This window comes from Ictidomys tridecemlineatus, chromosome 11 (genome assembly GCF_052094955.1).
Source record: "Ictidomys tridecemlineatus isolate mIctTri1 chromosome 11, mIctTri1.hap1, whole genome shotgun sequence".
NCBI lineage: Eukaryota > Metazoa > Chordata > Mammalia > Rodentia > Sciuridae > Ictidomys > Ictidomys tridecemlineatus.
The window spans coordinates 45,780,908-45,800,197 of record NC_135487.1 but is presented as its reverse complement, the minus strand read 5'-3'; the positions used below and the strand labels follow the sequence as shown (position 1 = coordinate 45,800,197).

The 19,290-nt window shown below is 40.0% G+C and overlaps 1 protein-coding gene across 2 annotated transcripts in view; it reads left to right on the top strand.

Moving 5' to 3' along the window:
• Positions 1-19,282, top strand: part of Cyp2j2 (cytochrome P450 family 2 subfamily J member 2) — a 47,224-nt gene extending 27,942 nt beyond the window's left edge. For both annotated transcript variants that reach the window (XM_078026367.1, XM_078026366.1), the window contains exons 7-9: positions 5,894-6,081; positions 8,552-8,690; positions 18,402-19,282. In XM_078026367.1, the coding sequence (XP_077882493.1) occupies positions 5,894-6,081; positions 8,552-8,690; positions 18,402-18,580 (506 nt within the window). In that variant the 3' untranslated portion in view covers positions 18,581-19,282. The remainder of the gene's footprint in view (positions 1-5,893; positions 6,082-8,551; positions 8,691-18,401) is intronic.
• The last annotated feature ends 8 nt before the right edge of the window (positions 19,283-19,290 follow it).

Sequence of the window (19,290 nt, the reverse complement as noted above, 5' to 3'; positions counted from 1 at the left end):
TCCTTCTTTTTCTATTTCTTGAAATAACTTGAAAAGTATTGGTATTATTTCTTCTTTGAAGGTTTTGTAAAACTCTGCTGTATATCCATCCGGTCCAGGGCTTTTCTTGGTTGGTAGTCTTTTGATGGCTTCTTCTGTTTCGTCCTTTGTTATTGGTCTGTTTAAATTGTGTGTATCTTCCTGACTCAATCTGGGCAAATCATATGACTTAAGAAATATTTCAATATCTTCACTATCTTCTATTTTATTGAAATATAGGGTTTCAAAATAATTTCTAATTATCTTCTGTATTTCTGAAGTATCCGTTTTGATATTACCTTTTTCATCCTGTATGTTAGTAATTTGAGTTCTCTCTCTTCTTCTCTTCATTAGCATGGCTAAGGGTCTGTTGATCTTATTTATTTTTTCGAAGAACCAACTTTTAGTTTTATCAATTTTTTCAATGGTTTTGTTTCAATTTCGTTGATTTCCACTCTGATTTTAATTATTTCTTGCCTTCTACTACATTTGCTGTTGTTTTGTTCTTCCTTTTCTAGGGTTTTGAGATGAAGTGTGAGTTCATTTACTTGTTGGTTTTTTTCTTTTATTGAGGAATGAAATCCAGGCAATGAATTTCCCTCTTAAAACTGCTTTCATTGTGTCCCATAGATTTTGATATGTTGTGTCTGTATTTTCATTTATCTCTAAGAATTTTTTGATTTCCTCCTTTATGTCTTCTGTAACCCATTGATCATTCAGTAACATATTGTTCATTTTCCAGGTGATGCAGGATTTTTCCTCCCTTCTTTTATCATTTATTTTTAGTTTCATTCCATTATGATCAGATAAGATGCATGGTATTATCTCCACACCTTTATATTTACTAAGAGTTGCCCTGTGGCATAATATATGGTCTGTCTTTGAGAAGGATCCATGTGCTGCTGAGAAGAACGTGTATCCACTTGATGATGGTTGATATATTCTATATATGTCGGTTAAGTCTAGGTTATTGATTGTGCTATTGAGTTCTATAGTTTCTTTATTCAGCTTTTGTCTGGTGGATCTATCCAATGGAGAGAGTGGTGTGTTGAAGTCACCCATAATTATTGTGTTGTGGTCTATTTGACTCTTGAACTTGAGGAGAGTTTGTTTTATGAACATTGTAGCACCATTTTTTGGTGCATACATATTGATAATTGTTATGTCTTGTTGGTGAATGGTTCCTTTTAACAGTATATAGTGTCCTTCTTTATCCCTTTTGATTAACTTAGGTTTGAAGTTGATTTTATTCGATATGAGTATGGCCACTCCTGCTTGCTTCCGAGGACCATATGAGTGGTATGATTTTTCCCAACCTTTCACTTTCAACCTGTGTATGTATTTTCCTATCATATGAGTCTCCAGAAGGCAGCATATTGTTGGATTTATTTTTTTTAATCCAGGTTACTAGCCTTTGTCTCTTGATTGGTGAATTTAAGCCATTAACGTTTAAGGTTATTATTGATATATTGTTTGTACTTCCAGTCATGCTTATTTATTTATTTATTTTAATATAGCTCGTTTTTCCTTTTTGGTTATTTTTTTTTCTTCCCTTTACCGAGTTACCTCCCACTGTTAGTGTTCGGTGCTGTTTTTCAATTCCTTTTCTTGTAGTGTTTTGCTCAAAATGCCTTGCAGTGCTGATTTTCTGGCTGCAAATTCTTTTAACTTTTGTTTATCATGAAATATTTTAATTTCATTGTCAAATCTGAAGCTTAATTTTGTTGGATACAGTATTCTTGGTTGGAATCCATTATGTTTCAGCGTTTGAAATATGTTGTTCCAGGATCTTCTCGCTTTCAACATCTATGATAAAAAATTAGACGTTAACCTAATTGGTTTACCCCTGAATGTAATCTGCCTTCTTTCTCTCGTAGCTTTTAATATTCTCTTCTTGTTCTTTATGTTGGATATCTTCATAATTATGTGTCTTGGAGTTGGTCTATTATGGTTTTGTATGTTTGGGGTCCTGTAGGCTTCCAGGATTTGGCAATCCATTCCATCTTTCATATCTGGGAAGTTTTCTAGGATTATTTCATTCAATAGATTGTTCATTGCTTTGGTTTGAATCTCTATACCTTCTTCTATCCCGATGACTCTTAAGTTTGTTTTTTTTATGACATCCCATATCTCTTGGATAGATTGCTGGTGATTTCTTATCATCCTTTCTGTGTTGACTATATTCTTTTTGAGTTAATAAACTTTGTCTTCATTATCTGATGTTCTGACTTCTATTTGATCTAGTCTATTTGTAATATTCTCATTTGAGTTTTTAATTTGGTTTAAGGTTTCCTGTATTTCTAGGATTACTGTTTGATTTTTTTTTAAATCTCTATCTCCTGGTAGAGCTCGTTCTTTACCATTTGAATTTGCCTATATAATTTGTTTTCATAGTATACTTTTATTGTTTGAACTTGCTGTCTAAAGTCTTCTCTAAGATTCTGTTCCATCTGAGTTTGGTATGCCTTGAGTTCTTTCCCTATCCATTTTTCTGATGCCTCTAAGTTCTCCTGTGAATTTAAGTTGTCTTGCATTGTTTGTAATCCTTTTTTCCCTTGTTTTTTCATGGTGCTCACATTATTTTTCAACTCTGTTTTACTGCTGTGTTTCCGTTTACTTCTTTAAATTTGTTTTGGTTTTTGTAGTTCCAATATCTCTCCTTTGTGTTGGGAGACAATGTTTAGAGATGTTGGATTTAATTGTGATTTAAGGTAAATTCATTAGTTTCATTAAAGGCCTACAGAATTTGATGGCATGTATAGAATTGAGGTTTGAACTTAGGATTTTATGTTGAGGTCGGGTGATTTGATGGTATGGCAGTTAGTATATGTTAGCTTCATTGGGGGGTTGCTCAAATGCAGGCTGATATTAACAAGAGAATAGACAGGAGTACGTGGAGGTATTTAAGGGCTTAGGCGGACTATGGACCAATTCGTAGTATTCATCTATTTGTATTTAGTAAGTTGTACATAGTCTGGGTGGTCATGCTTAAGAGGAATGATGGGGAAAAGGTAAGGAAGCAAACCAAGAAAGAGATGGGAGAGAGGAAAGAAAGAGAAAAGAATAGAAAAGAACAAGAAATGATATTAAAAAACAATAATAAAATGCAGTAAAATAAAAATTACATTTAAAAAAATAATAATATATTTATAGAAAAGAAAAAAATTGAAATTAAAAAATTTTAAAAAATTAATTTAAAAAAAAAAGAGAAGAAAAAAGGGACACTGTTAGGATTCTATTTTCTTCGCTTCCAGTAGGTGGTGCTGTGCCTTGGCTTCTCCTGTCAGCCAGGCCTTTCCTAGTGTGATATCTCTCAGCAGTTCAAGCTACACTCTGGGACTGCAGTTTCCTGGATGTGGAGATCAGCTTTTGGGAACGAGCACCTTATTGTTTTGATTCACTCCGATAGCCCCTCTCCGAGAGCTGGCAAGACAGGTTTCCTTTTCGCGGCTGGTGGGAGGGGGGAGTTGGAGGTCAGGTGCCTTTACCTTTCCCCACGCCTCTGTTCGTGCTCACTCTGTTAATCACGCCCCCGGAAAGCCGGGGAGAGATTTTATGTGATTTCCCCGCTGTATGGGGGATGGTCTAAATGACACAGACCTGTTCTATCGCTGAATGAGCTGCAATCTGTCGAAAACTGGTGAGGGTGACTCTCCAAGATGGTGGCCGCTTGCTTCCTCGGTGGCCTGACCGGTGTGGAGGGCAGAACTGGACTGCTTTCTTCCCAGTCTCAAACCCAGAACTCAGCCCGGGGCACAGTGAGGGGACAGCCGGCAGGAGCCCACAGAGTCTGCAGCGTCGTTTCTCTGCGTTGCTAGCTCGCCGTTTCTAGGGACGCCGTTTCCCAGCATGCCGCAGTCTCCAGCAGCGGGGCAGGCCGCTGAATAAACAGCTTGAATCTCCGGGCAGATAGTTCACTCGCGTTTGAGCCCCAGTAACTGAACCTCGGGCGATGGGAATCCTTCTTCTAGGTTTCAGAGCACCTCAATTTTGCTAGAAATTCCTAACAAGATAGCGTTTGATCGTTCTAACTCGTCATTTACCCGCACAGTGACGCAGTACTGGGGGAGTGATGCAGTCCATTCGCCACCATTTTCAAAAAATTGATTCTTCCATTCTTTTAAGCAACCCCTTCCTCTTTCCCCCTGTTAATGCCCAGACACATTTTTGGTACTGTATTCTTTTTCTTTTTCTTTTTTCCAGTGTTAAGCTTCAAACACAGGGCCACATGCATGCAAAGCAAGCTGTCTGCCACCCCACAGAGCCATATCCCCAGCCTGTCTAGACTCATTAAATGTCTGGTAATAATGCCCTCTGATATGTCATTTTCTGCCTGTCCTGCCTCAGCCGCATCCATCCTGCATTGGTGGTTTCACTGAATTCTGTGTCATTTTCTTGACGCCTCTATCTCACAATACCTGGTCTTCCCTCTGTCAAGAATATGCTTTCTGAGTTTCTCCACGTGGTGAATCTCCAACTCTTCTAAAAGAATTCTTCTAATATTACTACCTAAGATGTTTCTTCATTCCTGGTCATTTCTAGAGATGACCAGGGCACCTCTATTGCCATGCTTAGAGCACATTATATATATAGATTCCCCCACAGACTGTTATTTCTTCAACTCAATGGCTATTCCCAACATTTTTATTTCTCCAGGTTCTAGAAAAGTTTGGGCAGGTGGAGGGTGGAAACAGTCATGGCATGGTTTCTCAAACTGTGGGTAACAATTTATTAATGAGTCATAAGATCAATTGAGTAGATCAAGGTCAATTTCCCTACTCCCCCAAAATAAAAACAGAGCAGACTGAAGTGCTTGCCATCTACTAAGGATATATTTGTTAATAAAACATTACTTCTCTCACATAATAATTTACAAATGCATGCTTTATATGTGTGTGTATGCGTGTGTGTGTGTGTGTATATACACACACACACACATAGATACATACATATAGCCACATTTGATCCCAGAATAATCTAAGAAAAGTAGCTTTTAGCTGGACAGTCAGGTAGCCAGCTCAAATCTCTATGACTGTAGAAAAGGAGGCAAATATAAATGGAAGACAGCTAGCAGTTTCCATGAGCTGAGACATGCCGATCCTGATCCTGTTTAATACTTACCTAAATGAGTTCATGTAATTCTCAAAACATCTTTCAGATGAAAGTTGACTTAGCCTCACTAATCAGATGAAAAAATTGAGGCTCAAAGGATCTGAGTACCTTTCAGCCATAATGTTGTAGAGAAAGAGTCTGCTATTCACTATCTACTCCCATGCCACCCTTGAGAAGTGAGAGTCTTCATATCTGCTAGGATCCAAATATTTGTGTCTTCCTCAACAAATCCCTGTGTGGAAATCTAATTATCAGAGTGGTGGTATTGGGAGGTGATGAGCCTTCATGTATGGCATTAGTGCCCCTATGAAACATTCCCAGCAGGCTGCCTTGCTCCTTGCAACATGTGAGGATACAGCAACTAGGTGCCACCTCTGAACCAGAAAGTGGGTCCTCCCCAGGAACCAGATATGCTGGTGCTTTGATCTTAGACAGCCCAGGCTCCAGATCTATGAGAAATAAATTCCTGTTGTTTTTAAGCCACTCTACTTATGGCACTTTATCATAGAAGCCTGAAGAAGAAAAGACTCTACTATGAGCTTAGCCACACTGATCCTGGGCATTTCATTCCTTAGACTCAAGGAAAGTGGCTGAGTTGACAATTTTCTGATTAAGCCCTTTGAAGGGTTAAGGAACATTTTATTTCTTTGGATCCTGGCCACTATTTGAAATACCACAGGTGAGATCTAATAGAACAATCCTACATCTTTAGAAGAAAGTATAAATGTTTCAAAAATAATAGAATCTCCCTCTTCTCTTCCAGAAAAAGTGCATGCTGAGATTGACAGAGTGCTTGGCCAGTGGCAGCAGCCAAGCATGGCCGCCAGAGAGTTCATGCCCTACACCAATGCTGTCATCCATGAGGTGCAGAGAATGGGCAACATCATCCCCCTGAATGTCCCCAGGGAAGTGGTGGTTGATACCACTTTTGCTGGATACTACCTGCCTAAGGTAAGGAAGCACACCCAGCCTCAGACTTCAAGCCCTTCTTTGAGACCATCATAGAACTTGCATTTGTATTTGAAAAGTCACATATATTCCCATCCCAAAGAATCACCTAGATGGGAGATACATTATACTTGATATAATACTAACTTTTTCCAGCTTTTACCTACAGCCCCATGAGGGGGAACTCTCCATTTCATAAAAGAAGCCACTCCAGTTGTGCAATTCATGATTAGAACGGGAGAGCAAGGAACGAATATTTACTTATGCATCATTACATGTCATGGACTAGCCTCTTTCAAAATATCTTAGTTCTCAGGACAACTATTATTCCCATCTTATAGATTGGGAAGTTGAGTCTGAAGGAAATTAAGCTTGCATGAGATCTCAACTACGAAGTGACAATAGCTGGATCTAGAACCAGAGCTGTTCTAATTATTTGTATGACTTGATGCTCCCTCCACAGGACTGTTTTGCTTTGACTTAAACAAAAACAAAAACAAAAAAATCCTTTTAATTTTTCCCTACTGGTCTCTATTAAATCCCTTGGCTTCACTAACAGAATTCAGATCACACTCCACCCACCACTTTTAAGATCTCTGCAGAAGGCTCTCCTGGGTCCCCCAGGGTTCTTTCTCTATGATGCACACTTACAGTTTCTTCCTTGCTACTGGATCTATTCTAGTTTGTCCAAGTCCCTCCACATTTGTTGTACTTGGGAACAATGTCCAGAGTTAGAATAGAAGAGATTCCCAGTGTCTCCTTGGTGACTGTCACTGCAGAGCCAGGAAATGCAGCTGCTATGAGAACTATTTTCTTCCTGATGAAACTTCTCATGGATGAAGGCTGAGGCCTGAGTTCCCAACCAGGTGCTGTTTGCATTTTTCTAGCCATTCACTTAACTCCAGAGAATCAGTCAATCTCACTAGATGAATTCTACCACTGGTTTTTCACTTTAATAATCCTCCTGGGATCTGAGAAATATAATTGATTACATGAATGGAGGCTAGGAGCTATGGCTTTGACATCAGATAGACCTAGTTCACATGACTCTACCTCTCCCCACCACCACGTGGCTCTGAGCACATTATTGAACCACTCACAACTGCAATTTCTTCATTTGCAAAATGCATTTGAGCCCACCCTATAGGATCCACATGAAGTAAAATGGGACCCTACATGCTGAGCCTCGTACTAAAAGTAACAGTTATTCGGCAAATATTCATTAAGTATCTGAAGTACTTAGATCTAGAAAAATAACCCTGAGCAAAATAGTCATGCTTACAAAATATACCAACCATGCTAATTGTCCCAAGGAAAATACTCACTGCGTCTTTAAAGATGCTTCCAGCATCTCCCAGGAGGAGTGAGGAACAGGTGCTGGAAGGATCTGGGGAGGCTTGCCTGTGAAGGAAGTATTGCTGGAGCTGAGGATTAAAGGATTGCTGGGAGTTGGTTAATGGCAAAGTGGGGGAAGAGAACATTTCCAGGCAAGGTGAGCAGTATTTTAAAAGTTATTTAAATGAATGGAAACTTGACCTGTGTTACAGGAAACTGTAGTGGGAGCTCAAGAAGAATAGGAAAAGCCCTGAGAGGTTAGGCAATGGATCTGTGACTAGGAGTGTGGGAAGCTATTGAATACCAAGTTTGAGGTCTGAGTGGGTGGGGGCTGTCATAGATTTCAGCCCTATTCAAAGCACACTCTGCTTTCAGGGTGTGGAGCGAATCATTCAAAAAGGCAATAGAGGATGTGGGGCATAGGTAGGAAGTGATTACAAGAATCTGGATGAGCAAGGTGGAAGCTTGAACTAAGGTGGTGGTAGACGTTCCCTAATGGAGGTGAGGGAATCAGGGGGCATTGAAAGAAGTGTCAAGCATGACTGATGGGTTGGATGAGGTAGTGAGAGAAGGCTCACTCTAGTGACTCCAGAGTTTCTTGTCATATATCTTGATGGACAGGGATTCTTTTCCCTGGATATCTGCTTCTGCTACTCAAATAGCTTTTGGGACTGGGCACAGCCTTCTACACACTGGAGGGAAGAGAATGCAGAAGCAGAGGTGAAAGATGCATTTCTCCCCCTTTGTAGAGCTGCCCTTCTTATCACTTCACTGACTAGCTGAATTGATTTAATTACTGTGTGGACCCACAAGCTGTCACATAATTCTCTCATGGATGCTTATAGGTCCCTTCCCCAGACCTATACTGACTTTTTTTCCTGCAGAGTACCTTTATTATGCAGTCAAGAGTAGCCAAAACTCCCAGGTAAAATTCTCAGAAGACAATTCTAATTCATCCTTCTTTGTCCCACACAAAGAGATGGGTCTTGGAAGGTTGAGCTCAGCAGGTGGTGGGTTGGGAGGGTGGGGAAGCTCAGAATATGCTCAGACCCCAGCATGGGGTGCTGAGAACCACCTACCTTTGCCTAGATGTGTGGTGTGGGATAAGTCCTGCCTGACTTTTCACTGCCTTCTCTAGGGGACCATGATCCTGACCAATTTGACTGCTTTGCACAAGGACCCCAATGAGTGGGCCACCCCTGACACATTCAACCCTGAGCATTTTCTGGAGAATGGACAGTTTAAGAAAAAGGAATGCTTCCTGCCTTTCTCAATGGGTGAGTTTGGATGAACAGGAGTTGGGGAGGGCAGAGTTCCTCCCTCAGCCCTTCCCTCCTCTCCTGTCTGCAATCCTTTGCTCTAGTTGGGGAGTCTCCAGAGGGTCCTGCCTAGGGTGACTCCATCTCACTATTGTTTGAAGTTCAACATCCTCTGGTCCAGGCCTGGCCTCAGACCTTCTTTACTTCCCAAGCCCTCCCTGGCTGCTGGTGGAGATTTCTGCTTCCCTTAGTTCTGTTTTCCAGAATGCTGAGGACAGAGACTCAAACCTTGCCTCTTGGTCACAAAGTTGGATATATTCCTTTTTTATGAAGTTTTTAATTTTCACAATTTGTTTTTAAGTGTTTTCCTCTCCCAAAGACATATATCTGGTATTGATGGGGCGGCAGCAAAGGAGAGAAGCTATTGATTCACTGTCATGTGTAGTAGACAGTGACTCTAAATGCTCCCAGCTTGGCTAGGTTGGGCTCTGCTCTGTAAATTCTTTATGAAAAGGTCCTTTTGTCCTTTGTAAGTTTAGTTTCCTTTTCAAAATGTAGTTAATACATCTGTATGAAATGCAGCCATAAAAGTGGATACAATGAAACAATGAAACCCCCATCTCTCTCTCTCCTATCCCCCACTCCTATTTTCTAGCCAGCCAGTTCCCAAAGATTATTTCAAACTTATAGCATTGTAAAATCAATAATTAGATGTCTTAGTCCAGATAATGAGTTTGATATGTTATATAAACTATTTCAAATAATTTCTCAATTCCTTTATTTTATAAATATCTCAATTATGTCAGATATTCAGTCCATTTCATAATGATGAATGAAACAGAAGACAAACAGATGCCCTCAGAGAGCATAAGTCATACTGCAACCTTAGAAGTTTCAAATTTATCACCACTTTAGAGGTATGAAATTTAGGCCCAAACACATGTGATAATGAATTCATAAAACTCATGTAGCAGACCTAAGGCTAAATAAATGTCAACCAGATTTATCAAAAGTTAAAATTTATGTTCCTCCTAACACCATATTCTGAAAATAACTAAATGCTACAGAGAAAACACACTGTAGAGTACTTGATAATTTGCTTATTATTCATTTAAAATATGCATTGACTTTATGAGACAGTATGTTTTGACTACTGATAACAGTAAAAGCTTAGAAAGGGAAGAACTCTCTTTCTTTCATGGCCCTGAGTTTCCAATTCCTTTGCTTTCCCACTATGCTGCACTGCCCTAGATGTGTCTGGGTTGATCTGATTAGAACTTCTTTTGTCTTTGCTAATCTGGTTCTACCCTTACCTTTGCTCACATTGGACAAGTCACCTCTAATGTGAAGAGGTAGTATAAGGTGTAGGAATGTCTGCCAGTCTTCCTGTCTGCTGTAGTTTCAAAATTTGTATTACAGCACAAAGTTACAAGTGTGTTTCAATTACTGTGACACTTCTTGCTTCTTGCATCTTGGATTCATAAAATGTTGCAATGCTAGAAATCTGACCCTTTAGCATTTCACAATTGTTTAACCTGCTGTTTACTGCAACTGTGATGAGAGGAATCATAACAGAGATGGCTTTAAGAGAAAGATGGATTCTCTTGACCTTCTGATACCCAGATAGATTCCTTCCCTTCATATTGCCAAAACCTCTTACTCATAGTTTTTTCATGTCTTATTCTGTTTTAAAACAGTCTTCCTTCTGCGTTAGCAAAAGGATAAAAAGAGCAGCACACAGTGACTCTCTGATGTTTTGCTACCGAGAATTATAACACTCTCTTAATCACAGGCTTCATTTGCAAGTGTATTATCTCAAGCACTCCTTACAGCAAACTAGTTATTAATACTTACACAGGAAATGGACTGGTATCTTATTTTTTAATATAAGCAAACTAAAACTGAGAGAGTTGTTTCTTTCTGAGATCAGATGGCCCCCAAATTGGTAGGCTAGGGTCTAAGACTCAAGTTTTTATACTTTCGATTTAGTGTTCTCTCTAGTACAACTAGAATGTAACTTACTTTTCCATTTTAAGAGTCATTGAGTTTATACCACATGTATCAGCTAGTATTTTGCTGCAAAACAAACAATCTAAAACTCTTGGGACTTTATAAGCTTGTGTTATTGCTCACAGGTCTACAGGTAAGGTATGTGCCTTTGCTGTTCTTGACTAGGCTGTCTTACATGTTTGGTAGGTCATGTATCTGAAGACTGATTTCAGCTGGGACAACAGTGTTCTTTTCTCTCATTCTCTAGCAAGCTAGCCTGGCTTTTTCACATGGTGATGATTAGGTCCTGAGAGAGAATAGAAGCACCTTATGGCCCATTAAGGTCCAGGCTGGAAACTGTCAAGCCTCTACCTTCTAATGGCTGATGCAAGTCACAAGGCCAGCCTCAGTTAAACAGAAGGAGGAATTGCTAAAAGTTTGATTTGAGCTATGAAGTCGTATTGTAAATAATGTAGAACTGAGGCAGGGGAGAAATGGAGGTGTTTTGTTCTCAGCATCTCTCTTTTTAATAGAAGAATAAAATTCAGAGAGTACAGGCAATTTGCCTGGGGATTCCCACAGAAGATGTGGCAGAATGAGGATCAGTTGAATTTAACAGGATATAGAAACCTAGAAATATCCAGTGAATCAACATGGTGAAAACTCATCTGTCTGGTTTTTCTACCAGACTTTCATCTTAGACATACAGTTTTGTTTCCTCACTCTGAAGGAGTTTAAGCTTGCAATGAGCTGAATACCATAGAGGAAGTGAGTAGGCAGAGAAAACTTGCTCACCTTATGGTGGCTGCTGAACCAAGAGAGGAAGGGGCTTAGGGTCTCAATATTTCCTTCAAGGGCACACACCTCCAATGACCTCCCCGTAGATCCACCTTCTAAAGTTTCTACCATCTCCCAATGGCACCAGAGGCTGGCAGACAAGCCTTTAGCACATGGCCTTCAGGAGACATTTAAGATCTACACTTAACATTCTGTCCCTGGCCTCCAAAAGCTCATGTCCATCTCACAATGCAAAGTACATTCAGTTCATCTAAGAGTCCCTCAAATATTAACTTTTCTAGCATTGCTAGATAGTCCAAGTCCAACGTCTTTTCTGAGACTCATACAAACTATTAGCTGTGACCCACTGAAAAAAAGGTAAAAAAGAAAAACAACAACAACAAAAATTGCATGCTTCCTAGATTCCTAGCTTCCTAGTCCAGGATAAGTATTCCCATTGCATTTAAGTTTCTGAGTTGAGTGACCATGGCTCTAACTGTAATGTCTGGCATATGGAGAAAAGCAATGTGGAGCTCCTGAAGATTGCTAGTGCTCCACTCCCAAGTTTGATTCTTAAAGTAATGGTGCAGGCCACATCTTCTAGACCCCTCCCCACCCAGTGTGGAGGAGAAGGTCTTACAATGCAACTCCACTGCAGCAACCCAGTCTCTCTGAGCCTCTGAATCCCTTCATCAACATTAAACCAAGTCAATTTAGACATTTCCAGCTCATTCACAATGAGCCATCTTTTGATCCATATTTTAGCCAACCAACCAACCAAATACACTGTTAGCACCCCCCTTTTAAAAAATATTTATCTTTTAATTTTAGGTGGACACAATATCTTTATTTTTTTTATGTAGCTGAGAATCGAACCCAATGCTTCACGCATGCTAGGCGAATGCACTACCACTTGAGCCACATCTCCAGCTCCATTAGCACCCCTTTTAAACTCTGCAAATAAATCAAGAGCAGAAGCTCTGCTTAATGCGTTCATATCAATAAATTCAGCCTGAACCAACTTTATGTTCCTTCTACCATTAGCCCACATCATTGAAATCCATTTTCACACATGTGCTCTAGACCTCTGCTTGTATGAATTAGAAAATTTGAGAAGTTCATTTGCACTGTAGTGCACCTCCCCAGGAGTCACACAGTGCCCCTTGCCTCTAGGGGTCTGTTGATACTGAAGTCTGATATCCAGTCTAGAGGCAAAAGTGGGTGGTTGAGGTGGGTCCTGAGGAGTAGCAGCATTGTCCTCTTAGTAACTGTGTCAGGGAAGGTCACTTCTGTTTCCTTGGACAATGCTGGATTAGTTCCTTCAGGCAGAGGTGGAAAGGCCAGGAGCACAGGGGAAGAGTTGGGGGTGCTGCTGTCACTGAGGGTGGGGAGGCCACTTCCTCTTTCAAAATCAATTCATCATAACTTAGGTGTTCAATGTCACTGTCCTCAACAGAGTCTGCCCACAGGTCCCCATTCCAATTTTTAGTATGTCATTATTTCCATGTAGTCCTTTCATTTTAACTGCAGATACCTGTCCAGGTTGAGACTTAAATTTGTACTATAATCCAGACAATTACATGATGAGGGATTGGGTTTTGGCAACTTCAGCCTTCTGTCTGCCAGAGAAAAGATTCTCCTTCAGGGCATACTTGGAAGAGTTCAGGTTACTTATGTAAATTTGGCACTGGGAAATTGAATCTCTGAACACATTGTTTTCCTTTACTATTATGTCCAGTGATGCTAGGGACAACCAGCCAACATCATTATATTCCTTGGTTTTCTTAAAAATGTTTATAAGTATCATGTATAGAATTGCTGGATTCCCCATCAGGCACATTGAATGTGTTTCCTTTTTGTCTTATGAAACAATTTAGACCAGACTATCAATACTCTCTTCAGGAGAGTCTTTAGATACTTTAGGTTTAGACAAATTAGAGAGCCTTCCAGATACCATAAAACCAATTAAAGAAATTCAACATTACAGTTCTGTGTCTTTACAGCTCCTTCTGGTACCCAAATCTGTACTAAGGCTCTCTAGAGAAACAGAATCAGTTAGGAAAGAAGATTTATTAGATGGGCTTACATGGTCAGAGGATAGTCTCACAGTAGTCATTTGCAAGGTGGAGAACTGGGGAAATTAGTAACTAATCAGTCCCAGAAGCCGAAAATCTCACAATGGGAGGGACCAATGACCCAACCCCTGTAGGAGGCTCAAAGCCCAGAAGCCCTCTGGAGAGTCTCTGGTGTGAGTCCACTTTCAAAGGTTGTAGAAGCTGATGTCTGGTGTCGGCAGGTGATGGTATCAGCAAAATTCCCAGCTGCTCAAGAAGAATTGAGCTGGCAAATTCAGGCAAGCTTTCCCCATCTTCCTCTATCTATTCCTTCTGGGCCCCCAGCCATGGGACTGCTGTGCCACCTACATTCAAAGCAGGTCTGCTCCTCTCATTTTACTGAGCCAGGTGCCAAATATCTCTGGAAACATTTCACATACAACCCAGAATTGTGCTTCACCAGCTTTTTAGGTTTCTCAGTCTAGTCAGGTTGATCACCAAAATTACCCATCACACAGACCTAAGCTATGAAATCAAAGAGTCCTAGATTTCATCCTTTTAAAACAAATTCATATCTGTTATCCACCTGGGACCTTTGTCCTGCCATTTGACACAGGAGACAAATGTTTCACATGTTTTGCAAGTGAGATAGGTTTAGCTTTGTGAGAATGGATGCTTTAGTCACTCAGTGGTCGCTGATGGAACTAGTTCTTTAACTGTGTGTGTTTTTTTTTTTTACTTGTCCAGTTTTGTCAAGATACATACATGGATTCTTCTAGGAGAATCTTGGCAATTTATAATACAACTGATTTGTTATCAAATCATACTATTTCTGATAGGTAATAAGATAAAATGTGAGGAAGAGATATGAATTAGACTCAGGCTGGAGGGAAACAGGCACAAAATAATATAATAATGATATAATTGGGGGCCATTTACATTTACTAAGCACTTCTGCACATGTGATCTAACTTTATTTCCTCAATAACCTGCATTTGTCTTGTAAGTGAGGACAAAATGGAGACCTTAACAAATTTAACAAATTTTCAAGAAAATTTAATTACAAAGGAAAAAGACAAGTAGTAAAAATCAGCTTATAGGATTAACAGCAGTGAATTATTCCCATTATGGCTCCTAGTGGAATTGCCTCTAGGATAAAGAGAAAATATCAAAAGGGTTAACAGAGGTAGGGACTGATTTATGGTATTGCCAACACCCTTTATTATCTTCTTGGTATTTTTATTTGTGTGTGTGTATTCATTACCCTTTTGGATGAATATGTACTAGGAAGAAAGTAAGCTATTAAAAGTGCACATAGAAAAGATGGTGGTAGCTACTGATGTGGAGCATTGTAGCCTAAGTGGGTTGAAGAGGATGTTCACTCAGGAAAGTGAGTAGGAGAAGCCTAGAGCAGGTATTAGATTGGAATTGGAGGCTGCCTATATGAACTCAGATATTCAGTAGATAAATAGATACAGAAATGGATATGGATAAGAATATGGGTGTATATATACATAATTCAGTAAATACTCATGTTATATACACATATATATTCCCCTGCGCTGTCCACTGAGATGACCTAGAACAACAACAACCAGAAAGCAACAAGCATGTCTAATGCCCAGACCTTGATTTTTGATTTCTGCATATCATTATCCAGTAAAAGCAACCAGAACACCTGGAAGAATGGCTCATTCCAGGGCTGGGGAAGGGTAAATATTAAATCAACCTGTAACATGATGTTGTCCTAAAAATTCAGGAAATGTCAGATTGCATGGGCATCAGATGGCCAAATCAGGAATATTCTGAGCATCAACAGGAGTTAACAATGAGCAACAGATTATAACCCTTTGAATAAAAAGAGGAACACATGAATCCATACTGATATAAATAAATGAGTGGATAAATAAATGGGGAGAATAACAAGCATCTGAATGCTGGTAAGTGTAGAAGGAATGAGAGAATTTTAAAGTCATCATGTGGCAGCCACCTGTGATAAATAATTTGGCCAAGAAATGACAATGCAAAGTAATGAATGAAAAGTTAATGAGGACTGGTTTATTCATGGAATCCCAAAATATTTTTAGCTCCATAAAGAAAAAAAGTAATTTCACAGGGGGAGATTATTAGATACTACCTTAATCAAGCTATCACAAGTAATGACAGGAAACAAAATCACGTACCACCTGATAGGATGGAATGAGAAGATAGCACCACTTTTTTGATATTCCTACCAATGCTGCGGAACTTCACAACCTGAATCTGTTTATGAGGAAGCATGAGAGACATTTCCAAAATGGGTCTATAATCTTTAAAATGCCAAAGCCATGACACTTACGTAAAGACTGAGGAGTTATTCCAGACTTAAGGACTCTAAGCACACAGGACATTAAAATGCAATACCTGATGTTGAACTGGACCCTTTCACAATAAAGGACATTATTGGAACAATTGGAAAAACCTGAATGGGATCTGAGACTAAAGTGATGGTCATGCATCAGTGTTAATTTCCTGCCACTGACAGTTTGCTGGTGCTGGGATTGAACTCAGAGCCTCATGCATGCTAGGCAAGCACTTTCACCACTGAGTCACATCCCCAGCCCCCACTGACAGTTATTTTGGAGGATGTTCTTGCTTATAAGAATTACACACTAAATTTTTTATGGGTGATACGGATGATTTACTTTCAAGAAATTCAGGAGAACTTTTTGGGTTTTTTTTTTGTAAGTTTTCTATACATTTAAAAACATATCAAAATAAAAAGCACAGTATGATAAGTATCACAGTAAAAGAATTATATGGAATACTACTTGAGTAACACTACCACCAAACAATTTTACTTAAAAGTTGACTTTTAAATTGCATTCTACTATGTTTCAAGAATTAATCAGATTCCTTTAATGATGCGCTATTGTACACCTATAGTGTTTATTATTATCCAAGAGACATTTTACAACACTTTGTTATGCTATATAGTTTGTCAACATATTCGGCTTATTTGGATTCAGTGTATAAGCCCAATCATTATGGAAAATAAAGTTTTTATCTTAAACACACATGCAAATCTTCATTATTGCCTGCAGAGATTACTTGTCCCCATCACATGGCTAGGAAGTGAGAGGAACTGACCTTCATCTGTGTCCTTCTGACTCCAGTTCTCCACACATAACAGGGTGTTGGACCTGGCCAAGGCAGTGCAGAGTCAGCCACGGAGAGAAGAGGTTCCAGTCCTGGGCTCCATGTTGAAAGCAAAGGTCTTCATCAATACCCACTCTAAGGGTGATGGGCAGTGCCAATATAGAGGGCCATCCACCCTCTAGAGAGACATTGGGCATAAGAGAGAGGTGATTTAAATGCTCTGAAGTTTATTTAGTTATAAGAGAAATGACTTTCTTTTAAGAACTGAAAATCAATACACGGTTTTGTTGTCTGATTTTGCCATTATTTGTTAAATTGGTTTTGAACGCCTTTTAGGCTAGACACATGCTTTCTTGGCCAGCCCTGTCCTCCCACTTCTCCTTTGTTGTAACCAAAGGAAAGCCTGAATAAACCCTCCAGCTTCACTTGCTTTCAGTTGCCTTTAAAATATGCTCATTTTGGAGGTCATGCACCTGAGCCATGTATTTTTAGTCTCCCACCAGCTTTGCTGCAGACAACGCCTGTGACTGGTGGTCATGATGATTCTGGTTGCCTGGGCTGCTTTCCAAGGACTTTTAAAGTACGAACTCTTCCTTTGGACATGCAGATATCTGATGGGTGATGAAATTTGGGATAGAAAAGCTTGGCATCTCTGCCTTCACACTGAATCTGCCTCCTTTGCTACTTTAACCATTGAGTCAGATTTACTGTTGCGTCATATGGTAAGGAGTGTGTGTCTGGAATCAGTGTTGCAAAGTTGATTAGTCCCAACTTTACCTCATCTGTCTCTTCCCCTTTCAAGGCTAAAGACAACAAGATAAGAGTAACTAAGATATTTTTGAAATTTACAGACATCAGGATCACCAATCACCAACTCTTACAGGCCACCAGAGTGGAACCTAGAAGTCCCTAGTTGTCAGTCCTTCCCTTTCCTTGGCTGTCTTTCTTTCCCCCTCCCCTGGGGATTAAAGTTGCTTACAGCTAGGCTGGGTTGAGATGGTCTTGTCGGCATGGCCTCCATCTTCTTGACTGGCTTGCTTTCTTTCCAAATCTTTGTCCTTGTGTCAACAGCTCACCCTTGAGTGAGTGGCAACTACATGAACCTGGGTACAGTTACCCATACTCTGTGTTACCCTGGGGAATGGCTTTACCATGCATCTTTATTCACAGACAAAAATTCAAGAGGCAGAATGATAAGGAGAACAGATTTTTTTCAGGTTTAAGGAACCTGGTAATTTTGGCTGTTTTTTTTTTTTTTCTGGTTTCATTTCTCCATCTTTTGGGTGCTCCGGCGTGAGGAAAGCTTTCATTAGAGAGACGTTTATAAGAAAAGTGAAACATAAGACAGTAAAATACAAAGGCAGAATTAGTGATCCAGAGAACCTATCAGTTTCAGCTCCTTGGAGGTGTTTCCTCAGTAGTTTTTATTCTCTGAGGAAATTCAGAAGCTAAAGGAATTTGGAGCTTTAATTTCAAAAGGAATTCTGTTTCAAATCCTGCAGAAAAGCAAGTTATCAGGATGTTGCCCTTCATTACAGAGAAAGTTTCACTTCACCTTCACCCCAGAACTGCCTGACACTGCTTCCCTCCTCCCAAAGCAAATGTGGTCCTAGACTCTGCATTCTGTTCTTTGGTGAACCCAGAGCATGGTCAGACTTAAAAAAGGTGCTGGGCATAAAGCCCAGGTCTGGTCAGCATCGAGAGGCAAGTAGCCCCTGTTTGGAACCATGTCAGCTGAGAAGATAACTCCTCTTCTGTATTTGTCTTTCAGGAAAACGCGGATGCCTTGGAGAACAGTTGGCTAAGACCGAGCTATTTATTTTTTTCACTTCCTTTTTACAAAAATTTACCTTCAAGCCCCCAGACAATGAGAAGTTGAGCCTGGAGTTCAGAATGGGCCTCACTGTCTCCCCTGTCAGCCACCACATCTGTGCTATCCCTAGGGGATGATGCTGTTGGAGAAGGAAAAGGAAAGACAGGGGAAAAAAAAAACTGCAGGTGCTTTGGAGCTGCTGGTGCCTGCTCAGATGTTCGGAAACAGAATGAAGGTGATGCCAAGGAAAGAGGAAAGAAGCTGGACTAAAAGGAAGCTGGATCCAAACCCTGGTCTGCCATCTCCCCCTATAGCCCTGGAAAAATTACTTGTGTGTTCAATGATTTACCTTCTCATCCAGGAGGTGAAAAATAATTTCCCTTCAAAAAAAAAAAAAGGTCCTGTAAGAATTAAAGGAAACAATGGATTCTAAGTGATTCCTACACCATAAAAACATATCCTAAGAATAATGACTACAGTCGTGCCTACTTCCCGCCTCCTTCCTTGGCCATGTATCTGCTTCTAGCTGGTTGACATAGCTCAGGTTGAAGTGGTGCAAGACAGGCAATGAGATACAAAGTGGAATTCTGGGGGCAACCATGGAGACAGACTATAAAGTCTCATTTGTGTCGGCTTTATCTTGTTTTGGCCTTAGAAAGGTCCCCTGGCTAGTGACCAAGGGATGAATCTATTCACAGGAAGTGGAAGCAACAGTTTCTATGATTTGCACAAGGGAGCACTACCTTGGCCTTAGAAGGAGGCCCAATAGGGTGTGACCACAATGAACCCAACCTGGAAATCAGGTTTGGAGAATAAAAGTGAAAAGAGTTTGTCTTATAGTACCTCT